This window comes from Podarcis filfolensis (assembly GCF_964270895.1).
Source record: "Podarcis filfolensis genome assembly, chromosome: 8".
In the NCBI taxonomy this organism is placed as follows: Eukaryota; Metazoa; Chordata; class Lepidosauria; order Squamata; family Lacertidae; genus Podarcis; species Podarcis filfolensis.
In genome coordinates, this window is record NC_139611.1 from 23,299,227 (window position 1) to 23,324,391 (window position 25,165).

At 48.9% G+C, this 25,165-nt stretch overlaps 1 protein-coding gene across 1 annotated transcript in view; it reads right to left on the reverse strand.

Moving 5' to 3' along the window:
* Positions 1–16,592: 16,592 nt before the first annotated feature.
* WNT4 (Wnt family member 4) overlaps positions 16,593–25,165 on the reverse strand; it is a 53,511-nt gene continuing 44,938 nt past the window's right edge. Inside the window, exons 3-5 of the mRNA XM_083628899.1 lie at positions 21,582–21,713; positions 19,645–19,787; positions 16,593–17,666 (exon numbers count right to left, since the gene is read on the reverse strand). Coding sequence (XP_083485025.1) covers positions 17,199–17,666; positions 19,645–19,787; positions 21,582–21,713 — 743 coding nt within the window. The 3' untranslated portion in view covers positions 16,593–17,198. The remainder of the gene's footprint in view (positions 17,667–19,644; positions 19,788–21,581; positions 21,714–25,165) is intronic.

Genomic DNA, 25,165 nt, shown 5'->3' on the forward strand with positions numbered 1-25,165 from the left:
TAGTACAATGATAAGAGGCACAATCGTTGCACCACCATCTGCTGCCATGTGGCCCTTGAGAGGTTGCACACTAGCAAACTTGGCTCGGGGAAAAGTTCCCTACCCCTGTTTTAGTGTATATCAGTTAGATGTTAGGTTGGCTATTCCAAGAGGCTTGAAAGCCATTCTTACTGAATTTCTGTGGCTGTGAGTGATGGTATAGACTTGGGTGAACATCATCAGGACAGGGAGGTGTGCAAGATGAAGGGGGCATTTTAGATTGAACACTGTGAGCATGCTAGTAGATTGTCTTCTGCTGGTGCCTTGTAGGTTGAAGGGTGCCAAGACGGGACCATTTTAACCTGGTTGTCAAAAGCATCAGCTACAGAGTCCTAAAATATATATGCTTTTTTTAAAAAAAATCCTTTTTGCAAATTCGTAAAAGAAAGAGGAAAACAATACAAAGAGAATGACACGCATACCCTTCCTGGTCAGCTCACATTCACAATACATTTCAACGTCAGTACATTGGTCTCAGTTTACACATACAGATCAATATAGATGGCATCCAAATATATGAAGCTGGTATTTATATGAAGTGCAGTCAAATATAGCAAGGGTGTTGAGGTCACCAAGCCATTGCATTATTGACGGTGGATATTTATCCTTCCAGGCTTGAAGCAGAAGTGTCTTGGTGACCATTAGGGCACATAAAATCCATTCCTCTTTTCCTGCTGTTAATCCCGGTACAGCAGGAATATGCTTTAAAATTACATGAAGATCTGCAAATATCAAGGATATTCACCAGCTGCAAATTCGTGATGGACATACATATTTCTATCCCACCTTTTCCTCCAAGGAGCTCAAGGTGGTCCACATCATTCTCCCTGCTCCAATTTGCCCTCACAATAACCCTGTCAGGTAGGCTAGGCTCAGAGACCGTGACTGGCCCAAATTCATCCAGTAAGCTTCATGGCTGTGTGGGGATTCAAACCCTTGTCTCCCAGGTCATAGTCCAGCACTCTGTCCGTTACACCACACTGGCTTTCTTCCAAGAGTGCTCATGCATAGAATTTCAAGCAGTTGGTGGCATGTAGATCAGTATTGTCTGTACAAATGTTTCTCAACCTTGGGCCTCAACCTGTTTTTGGACTACAACTCCCATCATCCATGACCAGTGGAGGCGCAAAGCTGAGAAACACTGGTCTATACATATAAAGGTAAAGGGACCCCTGACCATTAGGTCCAGTCGTGACCGACTCTGGGGTTGTGGCGCTCATCTCGCTTTATTGGCCGAGGGAGCCGGCGTACAGCTTCCAGGTCATGTGGCCAGCATGACAAAGCCGCTTCTGGCGAACCAGAGCAGAGCACGGAAACGCTGTTCACCTTCCCGCCAGAGCGGTACCTATGTATCTACTTGCACTTTGAAGTGCATTTGAACTGCTAGGTTGGCAGGAGCTGGGACCGAGCACCGGGAGCTCACTCTGTTGCGGGGATTCGAACCGCCGACCTTCTGATCGGCAAGCCCTAGGCTCTGTGGTTTAACCCACAGCGCCACCCTATACATAGGGTTGCCATATTTCAAAAAGTAAAAACCATGTGTCCCTTTCGGGAAATCCCTCCAGATGACAATTCTGCCTCTGAAATACCGGTAATGTCTGGGAAAATCTGGACATACGGCAGCCCTGCTATACCATTGGTCTTCGACTGGTGGATCAGGACCTTCAACCGAGTCATGGCCTGATCTAAGGTATATCACAGCAGCAGCACTACCACCATATCAAATGGGATGGGTGGATGGGAGCTTTTAAAGCCCAAGGACCACATTTCCTTCTGGGCCACTTTCCAGGGGCAACATACCCATGGTCGATGGGGCCAGAGGCAAAAGCTGGTGAAGCAGATAACTGAAGTCTTGCCTTTGTACTGTAAGCTAGTTGCTACCCACACACCTCTCTCCCCTCCACCTAGGCAAGAGAGAGATACCATCAGAGTTTGAGGACATGTTTCAGCAAGCGAAAACACTCAAGGAGTGTGTGAAGCATGGCTGGTGAGATTTCAGCCTGGAGAGAGCCCCAGGGGCCAGAGAGAGAGTTGGTTCCTGGCTCTGAAGTTTCCCACCCTTGATATAAATGTATGATTAAGAAAAGATCCATAGAATTGTAGAGTTGAAAGGGATCACGTGGGGCATCTAGCGCAACCTCCTGCAATGCAGGAATCTTCTGCCCAACATAGGGCTCAAATCCACGACCCTGAGATTGAGAGTCTCATGCTCTGCTAACTGAGCTGTCCGCCCAAGCCAATTCTTAAGAGAGAAATGAATGGGTCCCTAAACACAGGTTTGGATTAGAGGTGGGCCCAGGGGTCTGTATAAGCAAACTGTGACTGGCAGTGGCACCTCTAGGGTTTCGAGCAGGGGACATTTCCATCCATGCTGAGGACTGAACTTAGGACCTTCTGCTCACAAAGCAGATGCTCTCCCTCTGAGCTATGGCCCTGAGCTACAGAAGAATGATGCCTGTGTAAACAAGCACAGCCCGTGCTCCTCCTCTTCTGTCGGAGCCTTGGAAATCAAGCTATAACTGATTGCCGTTTGGAAAAAGGAACAGGGAGAAAGCAGCCTTGACATGATCTTGGTCCCGAAATCAGGAGCGTAGCTGACAAAACGCTCGTTTTTTGGTCTTTATTAGCACCTCCTCAGCCATGGAGGGGTAGTTTGAACAGACCTTTTCTGCTTCTCTCTCTCTCTCTCTCTCTCTCTCTCTCTCTCTCTCTCTCTCTCTCCCCCCCCCCCCCCCCGGTGTCTGTCTATACTCCTTTCTAGCAGATGGCAACCCCAGTTTGTGCTCTATGTGCATGCACTGTAGGTGTCTGTGCCTTGCATTGACATAACCAGGCAACAGCTATGTTGCAAGGCTGGACAGGAGGATAATCTCAGCAGAGAGGGAGAGTTGGAGCAGGAAATCAGGTAGACTTAGAGAAACAATACACACTTGTCAGGGCATTGCTGATTAAGATAGCTTTACACGCGTTAAGTCCGTCGGAGCTGGGTGATTATAATGCTCTTTGAGGTGGAGAAATTTATTAAGGCAGCACTCGAGTAAAACGATCTGAGGCCTTTGCCACCAAGAAAGGAGAAAGAGAAAGAGAGAATAGGCTTTCCGTGCTTCGCCGTGGTGAAAAGCAGAGTTGAAATGCCAGATAAAAGTGTTTTATCTGAAAACCGAGAGGCAGGTGAAAGGGATAAAAATGACATAATTCTTGGAGCAACGCAATATGTTGGAATTACCGAAGGATCAGAGATGTAATTTGGAAGGTAATATTAGAGAGAAAGAAATGGTTGATATTAGGTGAATGGAATAGAGGGAATAAGTAGCTTTCAGTGACTGCTTTTAATTTTTATGGAGGCAATCAAGATTCATAGGGAAACCTTTGCTGGGTTAGCCTGAGGAAGGGTCATAGCTTAGTGGTTGAGCCTCTGCTTTGTATGCAGAAGGTCTCAGGTTCAATCCCCACCATTTCTAGGTAGGGTTGAGATAGAACCCTGCCTGAAGCTCTGGTGAGCTGCTGCCAGTCAGTGTAGACGATGCTGGGCTTAGAGGGACCAATAGTTTGACTTGGTTTAAAGCAGCAGCTTACGTTCCTATGAAAGAGATGGGGACTTCCTTAATGCTTTTAGAGGTAACTACTGGTTGCATCTTTCTCAACCACAGATACAGGAAGCAAGCAGTTTCTGCAAGGCAGCACAGTTTTTCAACCACAGCTCGGAGGCAAAAGTCCTAGCAGCTTTTACTTCCTGCAGAAGCATTTTCCTTTTGTAACACGCAGGCTTTCCTGGGGCCAAACTGCTTTGCAAGTCCCAGGTAGTATGCTATTGAGAGAATAGAACACACACACACACACACACACACTCACTCACTCACTCATAATGCTTCAATATGAGTTTGTAATTCATTGAAAGGGTTGGAGAAAATGAGCTGGCAGCACATTTTAAACCCTCTGTTGCGACAACAAAGTTGTACGCAAAGCTTGCAACATACCATTCTCTCTTCCCCCCGCCCCAAGACGATGATGATAATCTGTGGGCCAGGATGGATGGGGAAATTGAGCAACGAGCAAGGAGACCTTGAACAGCTGTCAGAACGTACGTAAGATATTTGGGTAACTTTGAATTGACCACATGTTCCTTTGGAACAAAATACCTTTTTTAGCTGCCCTTGTTGCACATGGATATTCAAATGGGAAGCACTTTCCTGAAATCCTTGTGGAATTTCTGCTAGTTTTAGATAACGGTCCTTTTACAGATGTTCTCATCTTATACTCCCAAGCTTATAATTAATGTGGCTCTGGCATAATTCAAACTCTGGACAGTAAATATCTTTACATAGTCCTCCAGCAACACCTAATTTCTATTTAGAAAGAATTGTCCTCCTTGCAGAATAGCATTGCTGGCAATACCTGTTATACTTAAGCTGGAAGGCCTCTCTGTGTTGCAAATCACAACATGCACATCTGTTCCTGTGGCAGGTGGATAAGCACTTGCCTTTGCATCCCACAAATCTCTTAAGGTTGACTGCTTGGGGATGGCAGCATTGGGGGCAAAGAACTGGCTGACGAGGAAATCTGGAAAAGGAAAGAGATGAAGCGAGAGACATGGTATTTCTCAGTTATCTGAAGGGGATGGAGCAGGCTTGTTCTCTGTGGCTCCAGAAAACAGCATTAGAACCACTGATGGGAACTACAGGGAGTTGTATCTCAGTTAAATGTTAGGAGAAACGTCCTAGTGGCAAGTTCTGTCTGACAATGAGACAGGCTGCATCAGGAGGTTGGAAGGTTTCTCCTTCGCTGGAGATGTTTAAGCAGAGACTTGATGGCTATTTGTCAGGCATGTTGTACTTGCTTCCTGCCTTGAGCCCATAGTTGTGCTGGATGACCTCTTAAGGTCCCAGCCAGTTATGTGATTCTCGGAGCCCACTGCTTTTAAACAGGTGGAAGGTTCTATAAAGCGACTCGGACTTTTAAATCCAAGCTGAAGGCTCAGGGGCAAGAGCTGTGGGAAGGCCAAACCAACAGTAAGCTTCTAAAATTGAGCTCAGCATTTCAGTTTTGGTCAAATGCATCCCTTAAAGAGCTAAGGATTGTGCTCAACAAAGATCTAGTCAGAGCAGACTCGTCGAAATAGATGGACCTACGTTAGAGATGCCCATTAATTCCGTTTTGTTTACTCTCAAGTAGGACTAGCACCGGATAAACCGAGCAGGTGCTCTTCCCCTGAACAGCCGCCCTTCCTTTTAACCCTGGTGGTAACAGTTAAAAATGCAAATAGACCCTACAAGCACTGGCAAGGAGCAGAAGGAGACTTGTTGAATACACTCCCTGCTAGGCCACCAGGTGGCATTATTCTAAGTCGAGAAACAGCGTAACTGGAGCATTGCCTTGCTGGATCAGACTAGAGGCCTGTCACTGGACACTTAAAGAGCAGATGTTTGCACAGTGCCGGGGGGGGGTCTACCTAGGGTCACACGAACAACAGCCAGGACGGGGCAAGCATCTTCCCGACTGTTCTCAAGTACATGTCATGTTCGGGATAAACAGTGGAGTGTCCCCACGGCTGTGCCCTGCCCTTTCCCTTGATTGGTCCATGCTGGAAAGGAATCTTCTCTTCCGACTGCCCCAGGTTTTGCTCTGCTTTCTGCTGGTTGTTTTCCCTGCGCACTTAGAACATGCTGGGTGCCCCATGCGTCTTTGTTCCTTTTCCTTTCCCCTTTTGTTTATTCCTCGGCTGAGGACAACTCTGCGGAGGGGTAAAAGAGAAGTGTGTTTCTGTTTCTGTTTTGTTTTATTGCTCCGCCAGCAACTTAACTTATCTTGCATTGAGAACATCCTTCTTGTCAGTCCCGCGGGGCTTCCTGCCAGGCTCTCTCCCTTTCTTTTCAGGAGAGCTCGTCTCATTCTTGCTGTGATCGCTGACACTTTTGATGAGGCACTATGTGTGTAGAGACCCTCCTGGTGCCGGCAGTGACCCTGTCTCTTCCCATGGGCACTGGCGGGCTTTGAAAGAGGGTTGGACAGATTCATGGAGGATAAGGCTACTAGCCACAAAGTCTATGTTGTAAAGTTCCTACACTGCCAGAGGCAAGTCCAGCATCTAGTTTCTCACAGTCGCTAACCACTGTATGGTAGGATCAGAGGTCTGATTTTAGTATAAGTCAGCTGCTTGTTCGTTTACCCTTACATAGCGTATTTTTCGCTCCATAAGACACACTTTCTTCCTGCTAAAAAGTAAGGGGAAATGTCCGTGCGTCTTATGGAGCGAATGTGTGGCCCCTGGAGCTGAATTGCCCAGGGGCGAAAAGCAGATCATGCTTTTTTAGAAAGAGGGAAGGGGGTGTTGAAACAAAGCCACTGAGCAGCTGATTGGCAAGCGATTGGAAGGGAGATGAGGGACAATAGCGATAAAGGAGGCTGCCTGGGAGGGAGGAGGTAAAAGCACATGGATCCTCAGGATTTTTACATTGGGTCACCCCAAATTCACCATCAGATCACATAACATGTCCGTGGCTACAGCCTGCACAAAAAAACACACGCATCCACTGTTTCTTGGGGCCGCAGTGGCACAAAAACTTGGTTACAAAGCATGGATCCACATGGATCCTCAGGATTTTTGCATTGGGCTACCCTAAACTCACCGTCAAATCACATATCATGTCTGTGGCCACAACATAAACCACAAAAAATCATACATCCACTGTTCAGAATATTTTTTCTCTCGCTTTCCTCCTCTAAAAACTAGGTGTGTCTTATGGTCAGGTGCGTCTTATGGAGCGAAAAATACGGTACATTGAAAAGCACTTGCCACTTCCCTGCCCATTCACCCAGTTTAGAGAACTCTTTTTGGAGTTTGCTCGCTTTCTCTCTCTCTGGCTTGGCTGTTTCCCTCTGCCCTCTCTCCTTCCCAGCTGCTGGGAAAAGCAGCCAAGCTCAATCATCAGGAAATGACGGCATTTGGGCAGGGATGCGCTCCCTGCTTTCTCGAGGCAGCCATGCAGCCCTTGGATGTGCTACCATTGAGGGACGAGGGATTTTTCGGGATTCCAAATGAGGTTGGACTTCAGTGCCCATCAGCGTAGCCAGTGGTCAGGGATGATGGGAGTTATAGTGTAACAAACATCAAAAGTGTGCTGCATCGGCTGCCCCTGACATAAGCTGATTTGGGATCCCTACTGGACCACACCTAGGTGAAAAACGCAGCATTGACATTGCCGTCTCAAACAACGGTCAGCCTTGTACTCTAGAGGGTAGCCCAGGGATGGGAGACTGGGAGACCAGTGGGGTTCCAGATATTGCTGAACTACAACTCCCATCATCCCTGATTTGGTTATTCTGGCTGAGACTCATGGGAGCTATAGTCCAGCATAATCTGGAAGGCCACAGCTTCCACCTCTACCTGGAACAGAGGTGTTGTTTCTCCCACTGGTGGAATAGGGGAACCTCAGACCAGGCCCTTAGTCCTCTCTACCAGGCTGTCGGGACTCTTCCCAGTCCACACCTCTGTTCTCAGGCTGCGCCTCTCAGTGACCCTGTTCCCTCCTTGAGTGCTTTTGCCTGGCTGGATTGTTTTCATGAACTGTGATAATCCCTCTTGTTTTCCAGGATGGAGAGATATGTGTGTATGTGTATGTGTATGTGTATTTAGTAACCTCTGACTTTCACTATGCAAAGGCAAAAGTCATGCCTGATCCCTCACCCACTTTTGCATATGACACCACCCACCATGGTTCTGCAGCCCCCACAGATTGCCCATGAGGGAACATGGCCTCTGGTTGCAAAAAGTTGCCCACCCCTAGGCTACAACCACAGGGACTAGCCCCATGCTTCTAGTGAAAAGCTCAGATTTGGCAAACGGATATTCCAGCCTTTACTGAGCCTTTCTAAATGCTGAACATCTCCCTGTCCTTTCTCTTCCTGGCACAAGAGAAGCAGAAGAGTTCTACATTTAGCAAGGAATATAAGCTCAAATGAGCGGAACACATAATTGCCAGAATTACAGAAAAATCTCCCCCTCTCTCTCTCTCTAATGGGAAAGAACCACTAAAAAATGTGAGTCAGGCTACATGATGGAAATATTGCAGCCAATCATACAGTATAAAAACAAGGGAGACCAAGGTTCAAAAAACAAGAGTCAAAAGCACCATGTGGTTTGGAATAGTAGCATCCAAAGTCTCGCACCAGCCCAGCTTCCAAGCAAAAATTTTGTGCCACGGGGGGAAACGTACGAGGGAAGTGGTCAGCCTTGGCTTTCCGCTCTCCTGAGCTGCCAATGGAGAGCAGAGCTCTGTGACAGCCAAAATGATTCAGAGAAGGGCAGACCCAAAATTGTCTGCGGCAATTTGACGTTGTTTCCCATTTGGATGGGGGGGGGGGAGGAACGCCATCAAGGACAGTCCCAAAGGGGTTTGCGTTGAAACCCCTGCTAAAAGGAAGGTTTCTTTCCTCCTTCCTGCCAGCGAGGTTCTTTGAAGCCCTGATATCAGGTGATTGACAGACAGACGGCCCCACCCACCTGCCCAATGTGACCTGCAATACCTATTCCAATAAGGATCGGGTGCGTAGAATCGGGACGCGGATGGCGCTGTGGGTTAAACCACAGAGCCTAGAGCTTGCCGATCAGAAGGTCGGCGGTTCGAATCCCTGCAACGGGGTGAGCTCCCGTTGCTTGGTCCCTGCTCCTGCCAACCTAGCAGTTCAAAAGCATGTCAAAGTCCAAGTAGATAAATAGGTACTGCTCCGGCGGGAAGGTAAACGGCGTTTCCATGCACTGCTCTGGTTCGCCAGAAGCAGCTTAGTCATGTTGGCCACATGACCCGGAAGCTGTACGCCAGCTCCCTTGGCCAATAAAGCAAGATGAGCGCCGCAACCCCAGAGTTGGTCACGACTGGACCTAATGGTCAGGGGTCCCTTTACCTTTTTACGTAGAACCAAAATGGTTCTCCACCCTGGATTAGGGGATGATTGGCCTACTGGAGTTGCCACTACTGCAGTGATGTGGAACCCCAGGCCTGGGGGGCCAAATGTTGTCCCCCCCCCCGCATGCATGCCTCTCCTTCCTTACCTTGATGGGAGTGTAGAGATATGTATGTGTAGAAACTAGCCTACCGTACAAAGGTAAAAGTCACCTTCATTTTTGCCCTTAGACCCTCCCACAATGGGTATGTGGTCCAAGAAGGTTGCCCAGAAGAGAATGCGGCCGTCCAACTAAAAAGCTCCCACCCCCCTGCTCTACTGTGTAGTTATGGCTGGAAGTGAACCTTGACAAAACTGCAACCTCCATGAAAAGTAAAGTTTGGCCTCTGTGGGTATCAAACGCTTGCTGTTGCAAAGGCCACCTGGACCAAATGAAGAACAGAAGTTCCTTTTGGAAGATGTCCCTAGCTGGAGGATTGAACATGAAAATCATAAACAGTTATTAAGAATGGGTTTTTTTGGGGGGGTAGTGGGATACCTGCAGGTTCTATTACTGGGAGCAAGAAAATGAATTTGAAGCATTTAATTTACTTTGCATCACTTAGGTTGCTTCTTCCCACCCCCTGCTTTTTGCTTTCCTTCCAGAGAGGATTGACAAGAGTCACATAGGAAGCTGTGACCTATTTTTCTGTCCCTGCATTGTCTATGCCCTGCATCAGGGAGCCATCTATGATTCTATGTGGCCCATCTCCAGATGTTGATGAACTACAGCATCTGTCACCCTTCTCCATTGGCCATAGTTGTTGAGGGCTGATGGGAGTTGGAGTCCAGCAATACCTGAAGGTTCCCCAGGTTCCCCAGCCTTGGCCTACACTGATTGGCGGCAGCTGTCCATGGTTTCTCCCACTACCTACGTGATCATTTATTACCGGAGCAGTGGGGGATTGAACCTGGGGCATGTATTCTGCTGCTAAACCATGACCCTTCCCCAGCTGGGGGGACCGTTGCTTGACAAATCAATCTGGTAATGTCCATGTGCCCAATCCTGCACTCAGCAAACCCACAGCAGTGGAGAATAGCCCTGCCATTATGCTCTTCCTGTCTGAGTTCCTGGAGGAGGAATCTTCTTGGTAATGAGGGACTTCTTGGTAGTGGCACCCACCCTGTGGAACATCCTTTCTGGCGGTTCCCTCCCTGTGAGAAGCCAAGTTACAGGGAACCAGGCAGAGGGCCTTCTCGGTAGTTGCACCTGCCCCGTGGAACACCCTCCCACCAGATGTCAAAGAGAACAACAACTACCAGACTTTTAGAAGACATCTGAAGGCAGCCCTGTTTAGGGAAGCTTTTCATGTTTAATAGACTATTTTAATATTCTGTTGGAAGCCGCCCAGAGTGGCTGGGGAAACCCAGCCAGATGGGCGGGTTATAAATAATAATATATTATTATTATTATTATTATTATTATTATTATTATTATTATTATCCCTCCCACCAGATGTCAAGGAGATAAGTACAACTTTTAGAAGACACCTGAAGGCAGCCCTGTATTGGGAAGTTCTGAATGTTTGATGCTTTATTACGCTTTTATCTTTGTTGGAAGCCGCTCAGGGTGGCTGGGGCAACCCAAGCAGATGAGCGGTGTACAAATAATAAAATCTTTATTATTATCAAGCTAAACTTCCTGAATTGCTCAAGGCTCAGCCTGCATCTGGGTCCTTTGTGAACCTTTGGCTGGAATGGCTTTTTGTCACCTGGACTCTGACCACTGTGTTTGTATCTGAACTGGAATCTGGAGTAGGAGGAAAGGAACTGCACTTGATTCTGAACCAACAGCCTGTCCCTCAGCGATCCCTATAGCTCCAGGGAATTGGGATGGTTCTTTTTGTTTTGGGAACATAGGAAGCTTCTTTATACTGACTCAGACCATTGACCCAGGCCTAGCTCAGCGTTGTTAATGCCAGGGATTGAATTTGGGACCTTCTGCATACAAAGCCTGTGTTCTGCCTCCGAGCTATGGCACAATTTGCTTCGCACGCAAAGGAAGACAGGTCTGCTGTTCTGCAGCTGCCTTGAGAGCCGCTGGAACTCCAAGGCCGGAGTTAACCTCCTACCAGGGTTAAGGAGGCTGCTAGTGATGGATGGCTTCGTTTATTCATAAGCAGGGCCAGCCTTGGTCTAGAGCAGTAGATTGGGAAACTGAAACCCAGCTCATCACTCCCTGTTCCAGGCAGGCTACAGCACTCCACAGACTCTTCCAATTATCGCCAGCCAGCTGGAGCATCAGGAGAGCAGCCAGGGCCACCCAGAGCTTCCCAGCTGCCCCCTTATGTTGTGAGGCTGGTGCCTCAGCTCCATTCTGTGTGGTTGCTACCTTTTGCATTGCAGAACAATGCCAAGAGCTGACGGGGGAGCCCATCCCACAATGTCATCTCTGGTCGTGCATTCCCAGGAAACCGCTCCATTGCCCTGCCTTCTGCTACCACCCGTCACCATGAAAAATTCTCCAACGAAGACCACGGGTGGCTCAAGCCTCATCCTTGTAGCCATCTTCTTTTTAAGTGGCTATGGTGTGCAAAGGCACCCACAAAATGGCATTTGGAGGGATGACACCGAACCAAACCGGCCTCAAAGTTGATAGGACAAGAGACAAGGAGACCGACAGCAGAGGGAGCTAGTGCCAATGACAGGTGGAGCCGACCAATTCCAGTTTTGTCCCCATCCTTCTCATTAAGCCACACAAAGGCAGCGAGGAGGGGGAAGCTAACAGCCAGGGCCACCCCTTAAATTGGTTGTAAGAAAGCAGATAGGTCTGTTCTGATGAATTACAATCCACCTTGGCATGAATGAACGTCAGAAGCTGCTTTAGGCAGACCATTAGTACATCTAGCTCAGTATTGCTGACACTGTCTGACAGCAGCCCTTGTAGGTTTCAGGCACAAATTTATCCCATTCTTTCACTATATTGCGTGAGAGTATTGGTCCATCTAGTTCAGTATAGTCTGCACTGACTGGCAGACGCTTTCTGGGGTTTGAGGCAGGAATCTCTCCCAGCCATTCCCAGAGACTGAACCCGGGACCTTCTGCATGCAAAGCAGATGCTCTACAGGTAAGCTATGACCCTTCCCCAAATTTGCCTTTCAGATAATCCTGTTGTTGTTTTTAAGGAATTCATTTGTAGTAGAGGCCACTGTGGCATCTTTTTCAGTGAGTACTGTGAAGCCTGTTAGGTTTTTAAGAGGATGAAGGAAGAGGGAATAAGGGATCTTTGATGCAGGCTCTGTTGAGACTAAGGGGAGCCTCTTCCGCTCGTGACTGAGGGAGTGGGGCTGCTGGTCTGAGTCAGGATGATGCTGCAGAGCCGAAAACATGAGGAGCAGGAGGGCCAGTGTCAACGCTGTTTCATGTCAAGAAAAACAAATCCCTCAGCTAATTTCACTTGGAACTCTTTTTTTTTAACAGTCAACATAAATAAAAGAAAAAGCAAATCCTGGAGCAGGCTGACATTTACAAGGGTCACTCTTCAAGCGATGTGTCCAGGAACGCTAATCATACATGCTGATCTCGGTTGCCTTTCTTGGCTGTTGTCCTAGCTGGATCCGTGCGGGAAGCCTGACAAGTGTCCTGCTGGCAGCCACATCGCCGGACTCATCCCGAAAAGCGGGAGAGAGCGCCTCAACTTGAGGAGCTGCATTCTCATACCCAGCCTGGCAGCAAAGTTGTGTGAGCAGGAAACGGAGTGCGGGGCTGTCCAAAAAAAATGCCATTCCGTTGAATGGGGAAAGGGGTGGCATCCTGTTGAAAGCACCACTCTTCCTAAAGTTAGAAGCTGACTTCTACCCAGGCCAATGTTTCCCGAACTTGGGTCTCCAGCTGTTTTTGGACTACAATTCCCATCGTCCCTGACCACTGCTCTTGCTAGCTGGGGATGATGGGAGTTGTAGTCCAGCTGGAGACCCAGGTTTGGGAAACACTAGCTCAATATCTACGCCAGCCTTCCCCAACCTGGTGTTCTCCGGATTTTGTTCTGACTCCAACTCCCACAAGCCCCATGTTGATGGCAACTGGGTGTCCAACATCATCTGGAGAACATCAGGCTTTGGAAAGGCTGGCCTGTGTTGACCAGCAGTGGCTCTCCACAGTTTCCAGGAGTCTTTCCTAGCTCTTAACTGGAGAGGCCAGGGATTGAACCTGGGATGTTGTTTATGATGAGCACATGCTTTGCATGAGGCAGTGATGGCCACCAACTTGAATGGCTTTAAAGGAGGATTAGACAAGTTGATGGAGGAGAATAAGGTTACCAGTGGTGTTCTACTTCCACTGCCAGAGGCAATATGCCTCTGAATGCCAGTTGCTCGGGAGAGTTGCTGTGGAACTCAGGTCTTCCTTGGGACCTTCCCACTGGGCCATCTGATTGGCCACTGTGAGAACAGGATGCTGGAGTATGATAAGCCTTTGACCTGATCTGTCAATGGCTTCCCCACTGCTAGGGTTAATGAAGGGACATAAACCTTGTGGTTGTCCCTGACTTCAAGAGCATGACTATTAAGGATGTGTCGTCCTCATAGGAGCATTCAGCCATACATTTGGATTGGCGCTTAAACTGGAGATGTTCAGAATGTAGATTTTTTTAAAAAAGGAGGGCTAGCTTCTCCTTAGGGACGTAGGTGGCACTGTGGGTTAAACCACAGAGCCTAGGACTTGCCAATCAGAAGGTCGGCGGTTCGAATCCCCGTGACGGGGTGAGCTCCTGTTGCTCGGTCCCTGCTCCTACCCACCTAGCAGTTCGAAAGCACGCCAAAATGCAAGTAGATAAATAGGTACCACTCTGGCGGGAAGCTAAACAGCGTTTCCGTGCGGTGCTCTGGTTCACCAGAAGCAGCTTAGTCATGCTGGCCACATGACCCAGAAGCTGTACACTGGCTCACTCGGCCAGTAAAGCGAGATGAGCGCCGCAACCCCAGAGTCGTCCGCAACTGGACCTAACGGACAGGGGTCCCTTTACCTTTACCTTCTCCTTCCGTGCCATGAATCACACAGGGCAAATTCCACAACATCTATCGCTCACCTAGTGGCGAGTCTGCCGGAGGCTGAACGCCGGATGTATCCAACGGGTATCCAGACTTTTCTAAAACGTGCAGTAAGAAAGCATCATTTGCTAAAAGGCTGCTGATAATAGCGCAGGGATGCTTTTCAGCTCCCTTCTTTGCACACCCGCAGAAAACAAGCAGAATTGGCTTCTGCCACAAGTCAAGAGAGTCTACAGGGAAGACTGCGGATGGGGCAGGACGTTGGGTCCAAAGCAAGCTTCTGCCTCCTTCTCCCTCCTGGCAGAGAGAGAGAGAGAGCAAAGGGGCCCATTCCGGGCAATCGGCTCGGTTCCCAACAACTGAATTTGCTGCTGTGTCGTTCAGCGGCCAAAATATTCCAGCCGGACCTCATCTGGAGCTTGTTCCAGTGACCACAGCACTCCCCCGCCACATCACTGCCACAGCAGAGACAGCCTTGAATGTGTGCCTGCATCCCCCCCTCCCTAACCTTTCCCCTCACTCTGTTAGGAAGAAGAAAAACGCGAGGCCCATAGAGCAAAAGAAAAAAGTGCTCTGCTCATCCACCAATCCTACAAACAGTCCCAGAATCAAGCAGAAGGAGGTTGGGTGGTGGTGCTTTTCATGGGACTTTGGCTGCCTTATTAAGCAAATGTCCCCGAGACAAATGGGCACAGAGGTCCCCTATTGTATAGTAGTGGCAGGTAGGAGACTTACTGTATGTCTCATCTCAGAAACAAGGCCCATCCATTCCAGTGGGATTGATTCCTATGTACTTATAGACCCAAAGAATTGTAGAGTTGGAAGGGACCATGAGGGTCATCTACCTCAACCCCCTGCAATGCAGAAATCTTTTGCCCCCAACGTGGGGCTCGAATCCATGACCCTGAGGTTAAGAGTCTTGTGCTCTATCAACTGAACTGTCTCAGCTTGCCCTCTGTCATGGACTGCCATCAGTTGGCTTGCGGAGATTTACGGTTGTATCCACTCTAGCCCAGTTCAGAGTAGAGCCATTGAAGTGAATGACCCAACTAGGGTTTAGGCTGCTCAGCAAAGATGGATCCAACCTTTAGATGGGAAAGCAGTGGCCCTTAAGATCTTGCTAGACTCCAACTCCCATCGCCCTTGACTTTTGGCCATATTGGCTGGTGCCGATGGGAGTTGGGAGTCCAAAAACATCTGGAGGGTCCACAGATTCCCCCAGCCCTGGTTTAGATTTTCTGCTTCCACATGGGTGCATTTTTGAGGTGGACACAGATTTCTTCATCTACAACCAAATCTTCCATCTGGTAAGACTGGTCCTCACCGGTTCCTCTCTCCCTGTTCCACCAGCATCTCACTCCTACCTATTCATTTGTCCCATGTGGGTAGCGAATACCTCCTACTGATCACTACCTGGTCTGTCTGTGGCATCTTTGTTTGCCTTTAATATGTACCAGGGAAAGAAAGCAATGTGCCCAGTCCAGTTTGGACAGCAGTTCCATGGTTCTGCTGTGGAAAGAACACTTTTGATTGATTGTGCAGGGCAGGTAAGCCTCCTACCCATATTTTATTCAAGTTGGCACCCCTGACTGTAACTGTAAGTGGGGTCAGGTGGTGCCTCTGTGCATGTGCAAAGTACCCTTCCCACACGCTGCCCAGGCCCCACCCCTCACTGGCTCTGTTCTATAACCTCATCAAAGGCAGTGTGCCCTTGAACTGTGATAAAACCTCTCTCTTACCTGGATAGAGGGCAGAGAGGGCATCCAATCACACTCGCTTTTGCCACTCTCAGCACTAGCACGAGACCCCGAAAGGCTGTCCACAAGGAGAATATAGCCCCAGGCTGAAAAAGGTTCCTCACCCCTGGTCTAGGATCTACAACAGGTATAGGAAAAGCTTTGGCCCCACAGGTGTTTTGGATGAACTACAACTCCCATCATTCCCGGCCATAGCCCATGCTTGCTTGGGCTGATGGGAGTTGTAGTTCAGCAACATCTGCATGGCAAAAGGTTCCCCACATGTGATCTACATACAGAGTCCTGGCTTAGATTAACCCCCCTCCCCCAGCAAGTATTACAAATAGCCCTGGGAGTCGGGGTGGGGTGGAGGAGATAAGGAAGCTTATCTACAAGGCAGTGTTAGAAACTGAGATATCAAAGCTAGGAGCTTAATGGCACCTTACACCTAGGTTATGGGCACCATGTCTAGGCGCACTTTTTTATAACAAGAATACAAAGCTGAAAATGAATGAACCGCAGCTAAAATATTATGTTCATTTTTCACATGGTCTGGTCCTTCCCCTGCCCACCCCCCTAATATTCTTAAGAGGGTTTCTTCTCCAGTCTTCAGAGAGTAGCTGGAAGTGGGGAGGCAGAAAAAGGTCCTCCTTTCCTTCAGCTCTGCAGTTTTAATCTGAAATCTTAGGCACAGTACAGTGCCCAGCACTCAGAAACTGCTCACACTAATGAAATTCCCTGTTGCAAAGTGCGCCTAGAACAATGGGAGTTTCGAACAGTGCTACAAGGGCTTGTGACTCACAGGTCGCAAACCTCATTCTGCACAAACCCCATAGAAGTGACCCACAGTGATGCAAGAGTTCATTTTGACGAGACATGTCCTGGAAGATGTCTTGGCAGATTGCACCCCGCGTTTATTATGTGGGGAGATGCAGGAAAGAAGGGGGACGTTGCCCTTTAGATGATCTGCCTCAGACGCCCCCCAACCCAACCCCAACGTCTTCCTGGTGGAAAAGCAGTTGCATCCAAAATCGTTCTATAACACCACATTTTCTTTCTTTTTTAATTGCCCCCCCCTTCCAGGATCAGCCACTAGTCTCAAACATGCATTGTTGCAAAGGGCGATTTGTTCCAGGCGTGACCTTTCCTTTCCGTTTTAGGTCTGTAGGCGGAGGCAGGAGGGTCTCCGGGTGATGCAGGTGGGGGGGCACACTTTTCCCCTCAGCACCATGGAGCAGAGCAAACCCCTGTCCTTCACCCCCGCCCCCCCCCCCCAAGCCAGGAAGAAAGGTTTCTGGTTCTGGGCAATAAATACAGCAGGCCAAAGAGGACAATGACGACGTTGAAAAATAAAAAAGACAATCCCTATTGGAACTTTTAAATATTTTTCCTTAAAAAAAAAATCTGTTTCCCTTTGAAGCGTCTCCCAAGCGGGGCAACCCCGAAGAAGCGGTCTCTGGGCCCTGCTCTGGCCACGGAGTCTGCTCTGCCCACGTCACCGGCAGGTGTGCATCTCTGCCACGCGGTGGCACTGTTTACACTTGACAAAGCAGCACCAGTGGAACTTGCAGCTGCAGCGCTCCACTACCTCCACCTCGTCCGTGTGGAAGCCTCGGCCGCAGCACATCAGCTCACAGCCGTCGATGGCCTTGGAAGTCTTGTTGCAGTGCCTGCCGCTGGTGCCCAGGACGCCGTTCCTCAAGTCGTGCTCGCAGAAGTCGGGGCTGGAGTCCAGGTAGACCAGGTCCTCGTCCGTGTGGGGCTTGAACTGGGAGTTCTTGGGGACTAGCACCTTGGTGGAGCCCACCTTCCGCTGCTCGACCTCCGTGGCCCCGTCAAACTTCTCCTTCAGCACGTTGCCCACCTTGCGGAAGGGGGGCATGGCCTTCCAGCAGGTCTTCACCTCGCATGAGCCAGACACACCGTGGCACTTGCACTCCACCCGCATGTGGTTCAGGATGGCCTGGGTGGGGAAGGAGCAGAAATTCATTTACTTACAAACACGTTCCTTTCTTCCTTTCGTTTTTTAATTCCGTGCCCCCCCCCCCATAGAACAAGACACAAACAAGAAAGCGGCAAACGATGACAATGAGGACATGCCTGACATTTGTGATGTCTTACATCAAGACGATGTAAAGAAGGCTGATCGCCGAAGAATTGATGCTTTTGAATTATGGTGCTGGAGGAGACTCTTGAGAGTCCCATGGACTGCAAGAAGATCAAATGTATCCATCCTTAAGGAAATCAGCCCTGAGTGCTCACTGGAAGGACAGATCGTGAAGCTGAGGCTCCAATACTTTGGCCACCTCATGAGAAGAGAAGACTCCCTGGAAAAGATCCTGATGTTGGGAAAGATGGAGGGCACAAGAAGAAGGGGACGACAGAGGACGAGATGGTTGGACAGTGTTCTCGAAGCTACAAACATGAATCTGACCAAACTGCGGGAGGCAGTGGAAGACAGGAGTGCCTGGCGTGCTCTGGTCCATGGGGCTATGAAGAGCCGGACACGACTAAACGACTAAACAACAACAACACATCAAGGCGGCATGGCTAGCCAGGGAAGCTGAATGTTGGGAGATTCAGGGCAAGTTCATTCAGCTAATGGTTCAACAGCAGAACATGCTCCTGCAGGTGGCAGTGATGACCGCCAGTTTGGATCAAGAGAGGATTAGACAAATTCATGGAGGGCAAAGCTAGCAATGGCTGCTAGGCACAATGTGCTGTAAGCTGCCCAGAGTGGCTAGGAAAACCCAGCCAGATGGGCGGGTTATATATATTAAAATTATTACTATTATTAAATTGGCTATCATCAACCTCCGCTGAATACCAGTTGCAGGGAATTGCAGTTAGGCAGTTAGTGCTGTTGTGCTCAGATCCTGCTTGCGGGATTCCTATCAAGGGCACCTGGTTGCCCACTTTGAGAATAGGATGCCGGACTAGTTGGGCCTTTGGCCAGATCCAACAGGCTCTTCTTATGTTCTCAACTGTCTTTAATTGTTGTTGTTTTAAATTATATATGAAACTGCTTTTATTGCTAATGGGTTTTTTGTGTTTGTGTGAAATGGCTTCAAGATATTTCATGGAAAGAGATTTGTAAATGGAATTACACAAACTGCAAACACTTTAGGATTTTGAGGCAGGTGATATCCATTACCCATATGTCAGTGGGAGTAGGATGGGGGAAGTACTTTTTTCTGAGAGGAAAAGTGGGGGAACTCAACATGAAGCTTGTTTGTTTGTTTGTTTGAGGCCCAATCACAGTGGCATACCCAACACACCAGTAGTGTCTGATTAATAAATTCAAGCAGACAATGTTCTGGATTAGAAAGGGCCACAACTTTATTGATTACCGATATCGGTGGATTTTTGGCTCAGGCATTGGGTGTATATCCGTTCCAGTCCTCCAGACACCCCAAGTTCCTTCTTACAAAACCCAACCCTTGATGGTGGAGAAATGAAATATACCAAATGTACTGAGAGTAAAATTTAGTCCACATCTGCTAATGCTTGTCCACAGAAAGACAGAAGACACCCCCCCAAACATGGCAGCTATTTTCATTTCTTGCCAGTTCTGCAAGCTTTTTTAAACGTTGCATTGTTCACTTGGCCATGAGTGACATGGTAGGGCAACGCAGTCTTAACTGACCTGATGCCCTGCCTATGTGTTGGACTACAATTCCCATCAGCCATTGCTGGCTGGAAAGCTTTGGGGCCCGGAAAGAGATGAGATGATTCAAATGCACAGAGGAGGGCAACACAGAGTGCTCATTCCTCCTCTGGCGTTTGAAAAGGTTGACCAGCTGTTTCCCACACGTTCAAGTTTCTCTCTGCAGATTTAAGGGCTAGAAACTTGTTCTCTTCCAAAAGCCAGCAAGCACAGGAAGCAGTGTGTGGCTGCTCAACACCCCGGGAAGCAAGATACACAAGCCTGCTGCTCTTACCTTCCTCCCGGCTTCGTTGTTATGAAGGTTCATGAGCGCCCTGCTGGAGGAAGCCCCTTTGCTCCTCTCCCTGACGTCAACGAAGGACTGAGAGAAGGCCACTCCGTAGGCAATGTTGTCGGAACAGCCAGACCACTGGAAGCCTAGAGCAAGGAGGCAAAGGAAAACAAAGGGCAGCACTTAAGTGGGGAGGACAGCATGACTCATTCCACAGCGCTGCAGCCCAATGGCAAGAGAGGGACTCCCTCCATCTTTCTCCTCTGGGAGGCTACAGGGCAGGGGTGGGGAAACTCAAATGTGCCCCCCAGGCCTCTATCTGGCCCTCAGGACTCCCCCAGGCAACACCTCAGGAGACGCCCCATAGAGGCCCTGTTCTGTGCACACCACGATGCTTTTGCATGTCTTGAATGTGTCCTTGAATTGTGACACTGCCCCTTGCATGCCTAGGGGTGATGGAAGTTGCAGTCCACCAACAGCTGGGGAACCAAGTTTGAGAAAAGCTCATCTACGCCAACAGTGGCCTTCCAGATGACGATAATAATTTTATCATATATATGCTGCCCATCTGACTGTGTTGCCCCAGCCACTCTGGGTGGCTTCCAGCAAAATACAAAAACACAATAAAACACCAAACATTAAAAACTTCCCTATCCAGGGTTGCCTTCAGATGTCTTCTAAAAAGTCATATAGTTGTTTATCTCCTTGACATCTGACGGGAAGGCGTTCCCCACATGGCGGGCACCACTACCGAGAAGGGCCTCTACTTGGTTCGCTGTAACCTCACAGTGAGGGAACAGCCAGAAGGCCCTCGGAGATGGACCTCCGTGTCTGGGCTGAACGATTGGGGTGGAGACCCTCCTTCAGGTATACTGGGCTGAAGCTGTTTAGGGCTTTAAAGGTCAGCACCAACACTTTGAATTGTGCTTGGAAACGTATTGGGAGCCAATGTAGGTCTTTTAGGACCAGTGTTATAGGGTCCTAGCTGCTGCATTCTGGATTACTTGTAATTTCCGAGTCACCTTCAAAGGTAGCCCCATGTAGAGCACATTGCCGATATCCTGGAATACCAACTCCCACCAGGTCTGGCCAGCATAGTCAGTGGTGAGGGCAGATGGGAGTTGTAGTCCAGTGACATCTGGAGCAGGGAAGTTGGAGAATTCCAGTGGAGGTGGCAACGGGGACAGAAATTGCCAGCGTTTGCTTATTTTGTCCCATATCCGAAAAGGAAATACAGTGGTACCTCGGGTTACATACGCTTCAGGTTACATACGCTTCAGGTTACAGACTCCGCTAACCCAGAAATAGTACCTCAGGTTAAGAACTTTGCTTCAGGATGAGAACAGAAATCATGCTCTGGCAGCGCGGTGGCAGCAGGAGGCCCCATTAGCTAAAGTTGTGCTTCAGGTCAAGAACAGTTTCAGGTTATTAAGAACGGACCTCCGGAACGAATTAAGTACTTAACCAGAGGTACCACTGTAAATCAAGTGAACAATAGCCAGCATCTGCTGCTGCTGTTGCTTTCAGTCTGCAAAACGACGTGTAATTGCCATTCCTTTGCACGTACAGGGATTGGGGTGGAGTGATAATAATAATAATAATAATTTTTACTTATACCCCGCCCTCCCCAGCCAAGGCCGCGCTCAGAGTGGCTTACAAGCAATAATAAAAACAAGTTGAATGATTACAACTTAAAAACAAAATTAAAATACAACAACGGCAACACCATTTACATAAGCAGTTACATAAAACACGCGATTTGGGCGCTGCAGACAGCACAGCAAACAACGCAACTTTGGGTGGAATGGAAACAGCGCTGCATGCGACAAACTTGGTGCAGAGCGGAAAATGTCCTGATATCCCTGCTCTGGAGGGCTGTCTGCCCCCCACCCCTTCAGTGGTCCTACCTCCACCCCCTGAACTCCCACTCATGTACTTACCCTGAGGGCTGACCCCATGGACCGTGCGGTCGCACCCGCATTTGTCGAGTTCCCCGCTGCTGCATGCCCTCGTCACAGCAAAGGCAACACCAGCAGAGGATATTGCATACACAAAGGCGGCCTCCCGTGTCCCTGGTGGAGAAAGCAGAAAAGAAGAATAGAATTGTGGCATTGAAAAGGGACCCAAGGTATCATCTAGTCCAGGCTTCCTCAAACTCAGCCCTCCAGAGTTTTAAGACTACAGTTCCCATCATCCCTGACCACTGGTCCTGCTAGCTAGGGATCATGGGAGCTGTGGGCCAAAAACATCTGGAGGCCTGAGTTTGAGGAACCCTGATCTAGTTCAACCCCCAAAAGAGGCATGAGTTAGCGCATAACCTGTGCATGGGTGAGTGGAGCTCAGCAGTGTTTTGGGGGACAAACCTACACGTTACACGGATCTGGCCAAATGGCTCATTGCTCTGTACAAGCCCTTCACCAACCTGGTGCCCTCCAGATGTGTCATACTGATAGGAGCTGTAGACCAGAACATCTGGAGGACAGCAAGCTGGCGAAAGCTGTTCTGCACAAAACCTGCATGTTTATCATCTGCTTATCTCTCTGCTTGCTGTTCATCTTTGCATTGCTGTTGTTGGGAGAAAGATCCACAGCCCCCTTTTGAAATCAAAACAAAGCATGGCGAGCAATGGTCTTCCTTGCACAGAGATGGAGTCCGTGGGCAAAACTAAATAAGTAAATAAAAGTTTATTTATTTACTTAACCTCAGTTTTACCCATGGACTGCATCTCTGTGCAAGGAAGACCATCATCAGGTGAATTGCTCCTAAAAGGCACTAGAACTTCAGTCTGCACAAAAAGACATTACCCAAACCTCTGAGTTCATTGGCCCCTTAATGAACAAACAAACAACAACAAATTTATACCCTGGCCCACTCTGGGTGGCTCCTAACAGAATATTAAAAACACGATAAAACATCAAACATTAAAAACTTCCATAAACAGGGCTTGCTATGGGCCCCAAATTCTTAGGAAGGCAAATAAAACAAAGTCAACAAATATCAGTATATGACTAGCTTCTATTAATCATCAAATCACTTTGCTTTTATATCTTCGAAGGAGGGAAATGGTGGTGGTATAATTTTTTCTTCCAACACTATAAAAAAAAGTGAAACTCTGCACCTGCACACAAATTATTTAGCAATGAAGCAGCAGCCTCAAAATGCAGTTGTATTGTGGAATATTCGTATACAGAGGTTCCTCATTGGCAAAAGAAGTAAACTCTATTTCTGAGGCTCATAGTTCATTAATTAGTATTGCAGCATCCCTTGTGAACTAGGGGCAGCTGGGGCTCATCAACCTGGGAAGGTAGTTCATCTGGGAGAAGGGAAACTCTGATCTGAACCTGCGCTGCCTCACGGGATATCTTCGGGAGAAGAAAAGGCTACGGAATAAACCCAACACAAATTGGGAGTGGACTCCCTAAGACGGTTGGATGGCACCTTGTACGCCTCCTTGTGGCAACTCCTGCAGCCAAGCTGGTGCCAAACATTGCACTGCTTTCCTTGGGACCACATTAGTGAGACCGAGAGGGGGGTCTTGTTGTCTGGGCAGCCCAGGACCTCCACGCTTGCACCCTGGGGAGGTCACTTAGATGTTGTTAACATGGCAATTTGACTTCACCCAAAGAGGCGCGCTCCATCATCTCTACACCGCAAGCCAGTGTGGCGTAGTGGTTAAGAGCGGTAGACTCATAATCTGGTGAACCGGGTTCGCGTCTCCGCTCCTCCACATGCAGCTGCTGGGTGACCTTGGGCCAGTCACACTTCCCTGAAGTCTCTCAGCCCCACTCACCTCACAGAGTGTTTGTTGTGGGGGAGAAAGGGAAAGGAGAATGTTAGCCGCTTTGAGACTCCTTTGGGTAGCGATAAAGCGGGATATCAAATCTAAACTCTTCTTCTTTCAAGACAGACGGATGTCAACAACAATACCTTGTGAGCTGCTTTTTCATGCCAGCCCCTTTTTGAACCTTAGGTCTGTTTTCACTCCTGGCACAGTCCCATCGACACGGGGTGGCAGTGGGCAATGCCGACCGCTTTGGGAAACGAGTGTTCTGACAGTGCCTAACTCTGTTAATTGCTAACTCTTAAACCAGGGGCCAGCAAACTTTTTCAGCCAGGGGCTGGTCCACTGTCCCTCAGACCTTGTGGTGGGCTGGACTATTTTTTTTGGGGGGGGGGAAATGAACAAATTCCTATGCTCCACAAATAACCCAGAGATGCATTTTAAAGCGCACATTCTACTCATGTACAGTGGTACCTCGGGTTACATACCCTTCAGGTTACATACTCCACTAACCCAGAAATAGTACCTCAGGTTAAGAACTTTGCTTCAGGGTGAGAACAGAAATCATGCTCCGGCAGCGCAGCGACAGCAGGAGGCCCCATTGGCTGAAGTGGTCTTCAGGTTAAGAACAGTTTCAGGTTAAGAACAGACCTCCGGAACGAATTAAGTACTTAACCCGAGGTACCACTGTAAAAACACGCTGATTCCTGGACCGTCCACGGGCTGGATTGAGAAGGCGAATGGGCCGCATCCGGTCCCTGGGCCTTAGTTTGCCTACCTGTGTCTTAAACCTTTCCTTCTCTACCATGGTTCCAGACCCAGCCTGTATGCTTACTTGCTGCGTCAGTATTTGAACCCGTGCGGTTCCAATTAAAGCCTAGCAATTAAACACACACACACACACCCCTGTCCAAAACTCCTCTCAGTAGAGTCCAAACTCCTCTCTAATACTCTTTCTGCTCTGCTCCCAGGCTGGGAACATCTACCAAGCCAGGCTGAGAACTCCTCTTATTGCTTTCTCTCTGCAACTTTGCAAAAGCAGGGGGTGGAGGAAGAGAAGAAGAAGAAGAGGTGAAGCTATGTTGGTGGCTGTGTGTGTTCTTCTTTCTACCTCCCCCCCCCCCAGTCACCCTCATGTGGGTAGGTGCATGCGGGTGGAGTTAACGAAAGAGGAATATTGGTTTAGCAGTTCTCAATTATGTCTTGCAACACTCCGTCCCTGCCAAGGGGTGGTTAGACTGGAACAGACCCTTCTGTCTTGGAAGATCCTGGCACAGGCTCCACCGAGAGGCCTTTGCTCCATTCTCACAGCCCCAAACAGCCAGCAGGGAAGGACACAAATGCCCTTGAACACACACACACACACTCCCCAATCCCAGAGCCTCAACAGGAGAGAGGGGTGTCTGGGAAGGGGGGTGGGCGCAGAGAAATAAAATGTCCCGGCGGTCAGGACGGCTCAGGCACCAGAGACTCAAAGCAACCGAGCGACCTCCGAGTTAATCGAGGTTAATAGCAGGCCTAGCGTCCGTGGGTTTTGCTCTGTGGCCGCCCGAGAGGGAGACGACTTCACTCGTTGGTATTTCTGGCATTTCCAGGGCGAAACCTTTGCAAGCACAAATCTGCAGCCCTGCTCTGAAGACGGCCGGAGGAAAGTTAAATAAGGAGGTGCAGCGGTGGCGAGGATGGCAACCTGAGTGTGGGTGGGTAGCTGTAAGGTGGGGGGCAGTTCACAGAGAAGGGCAG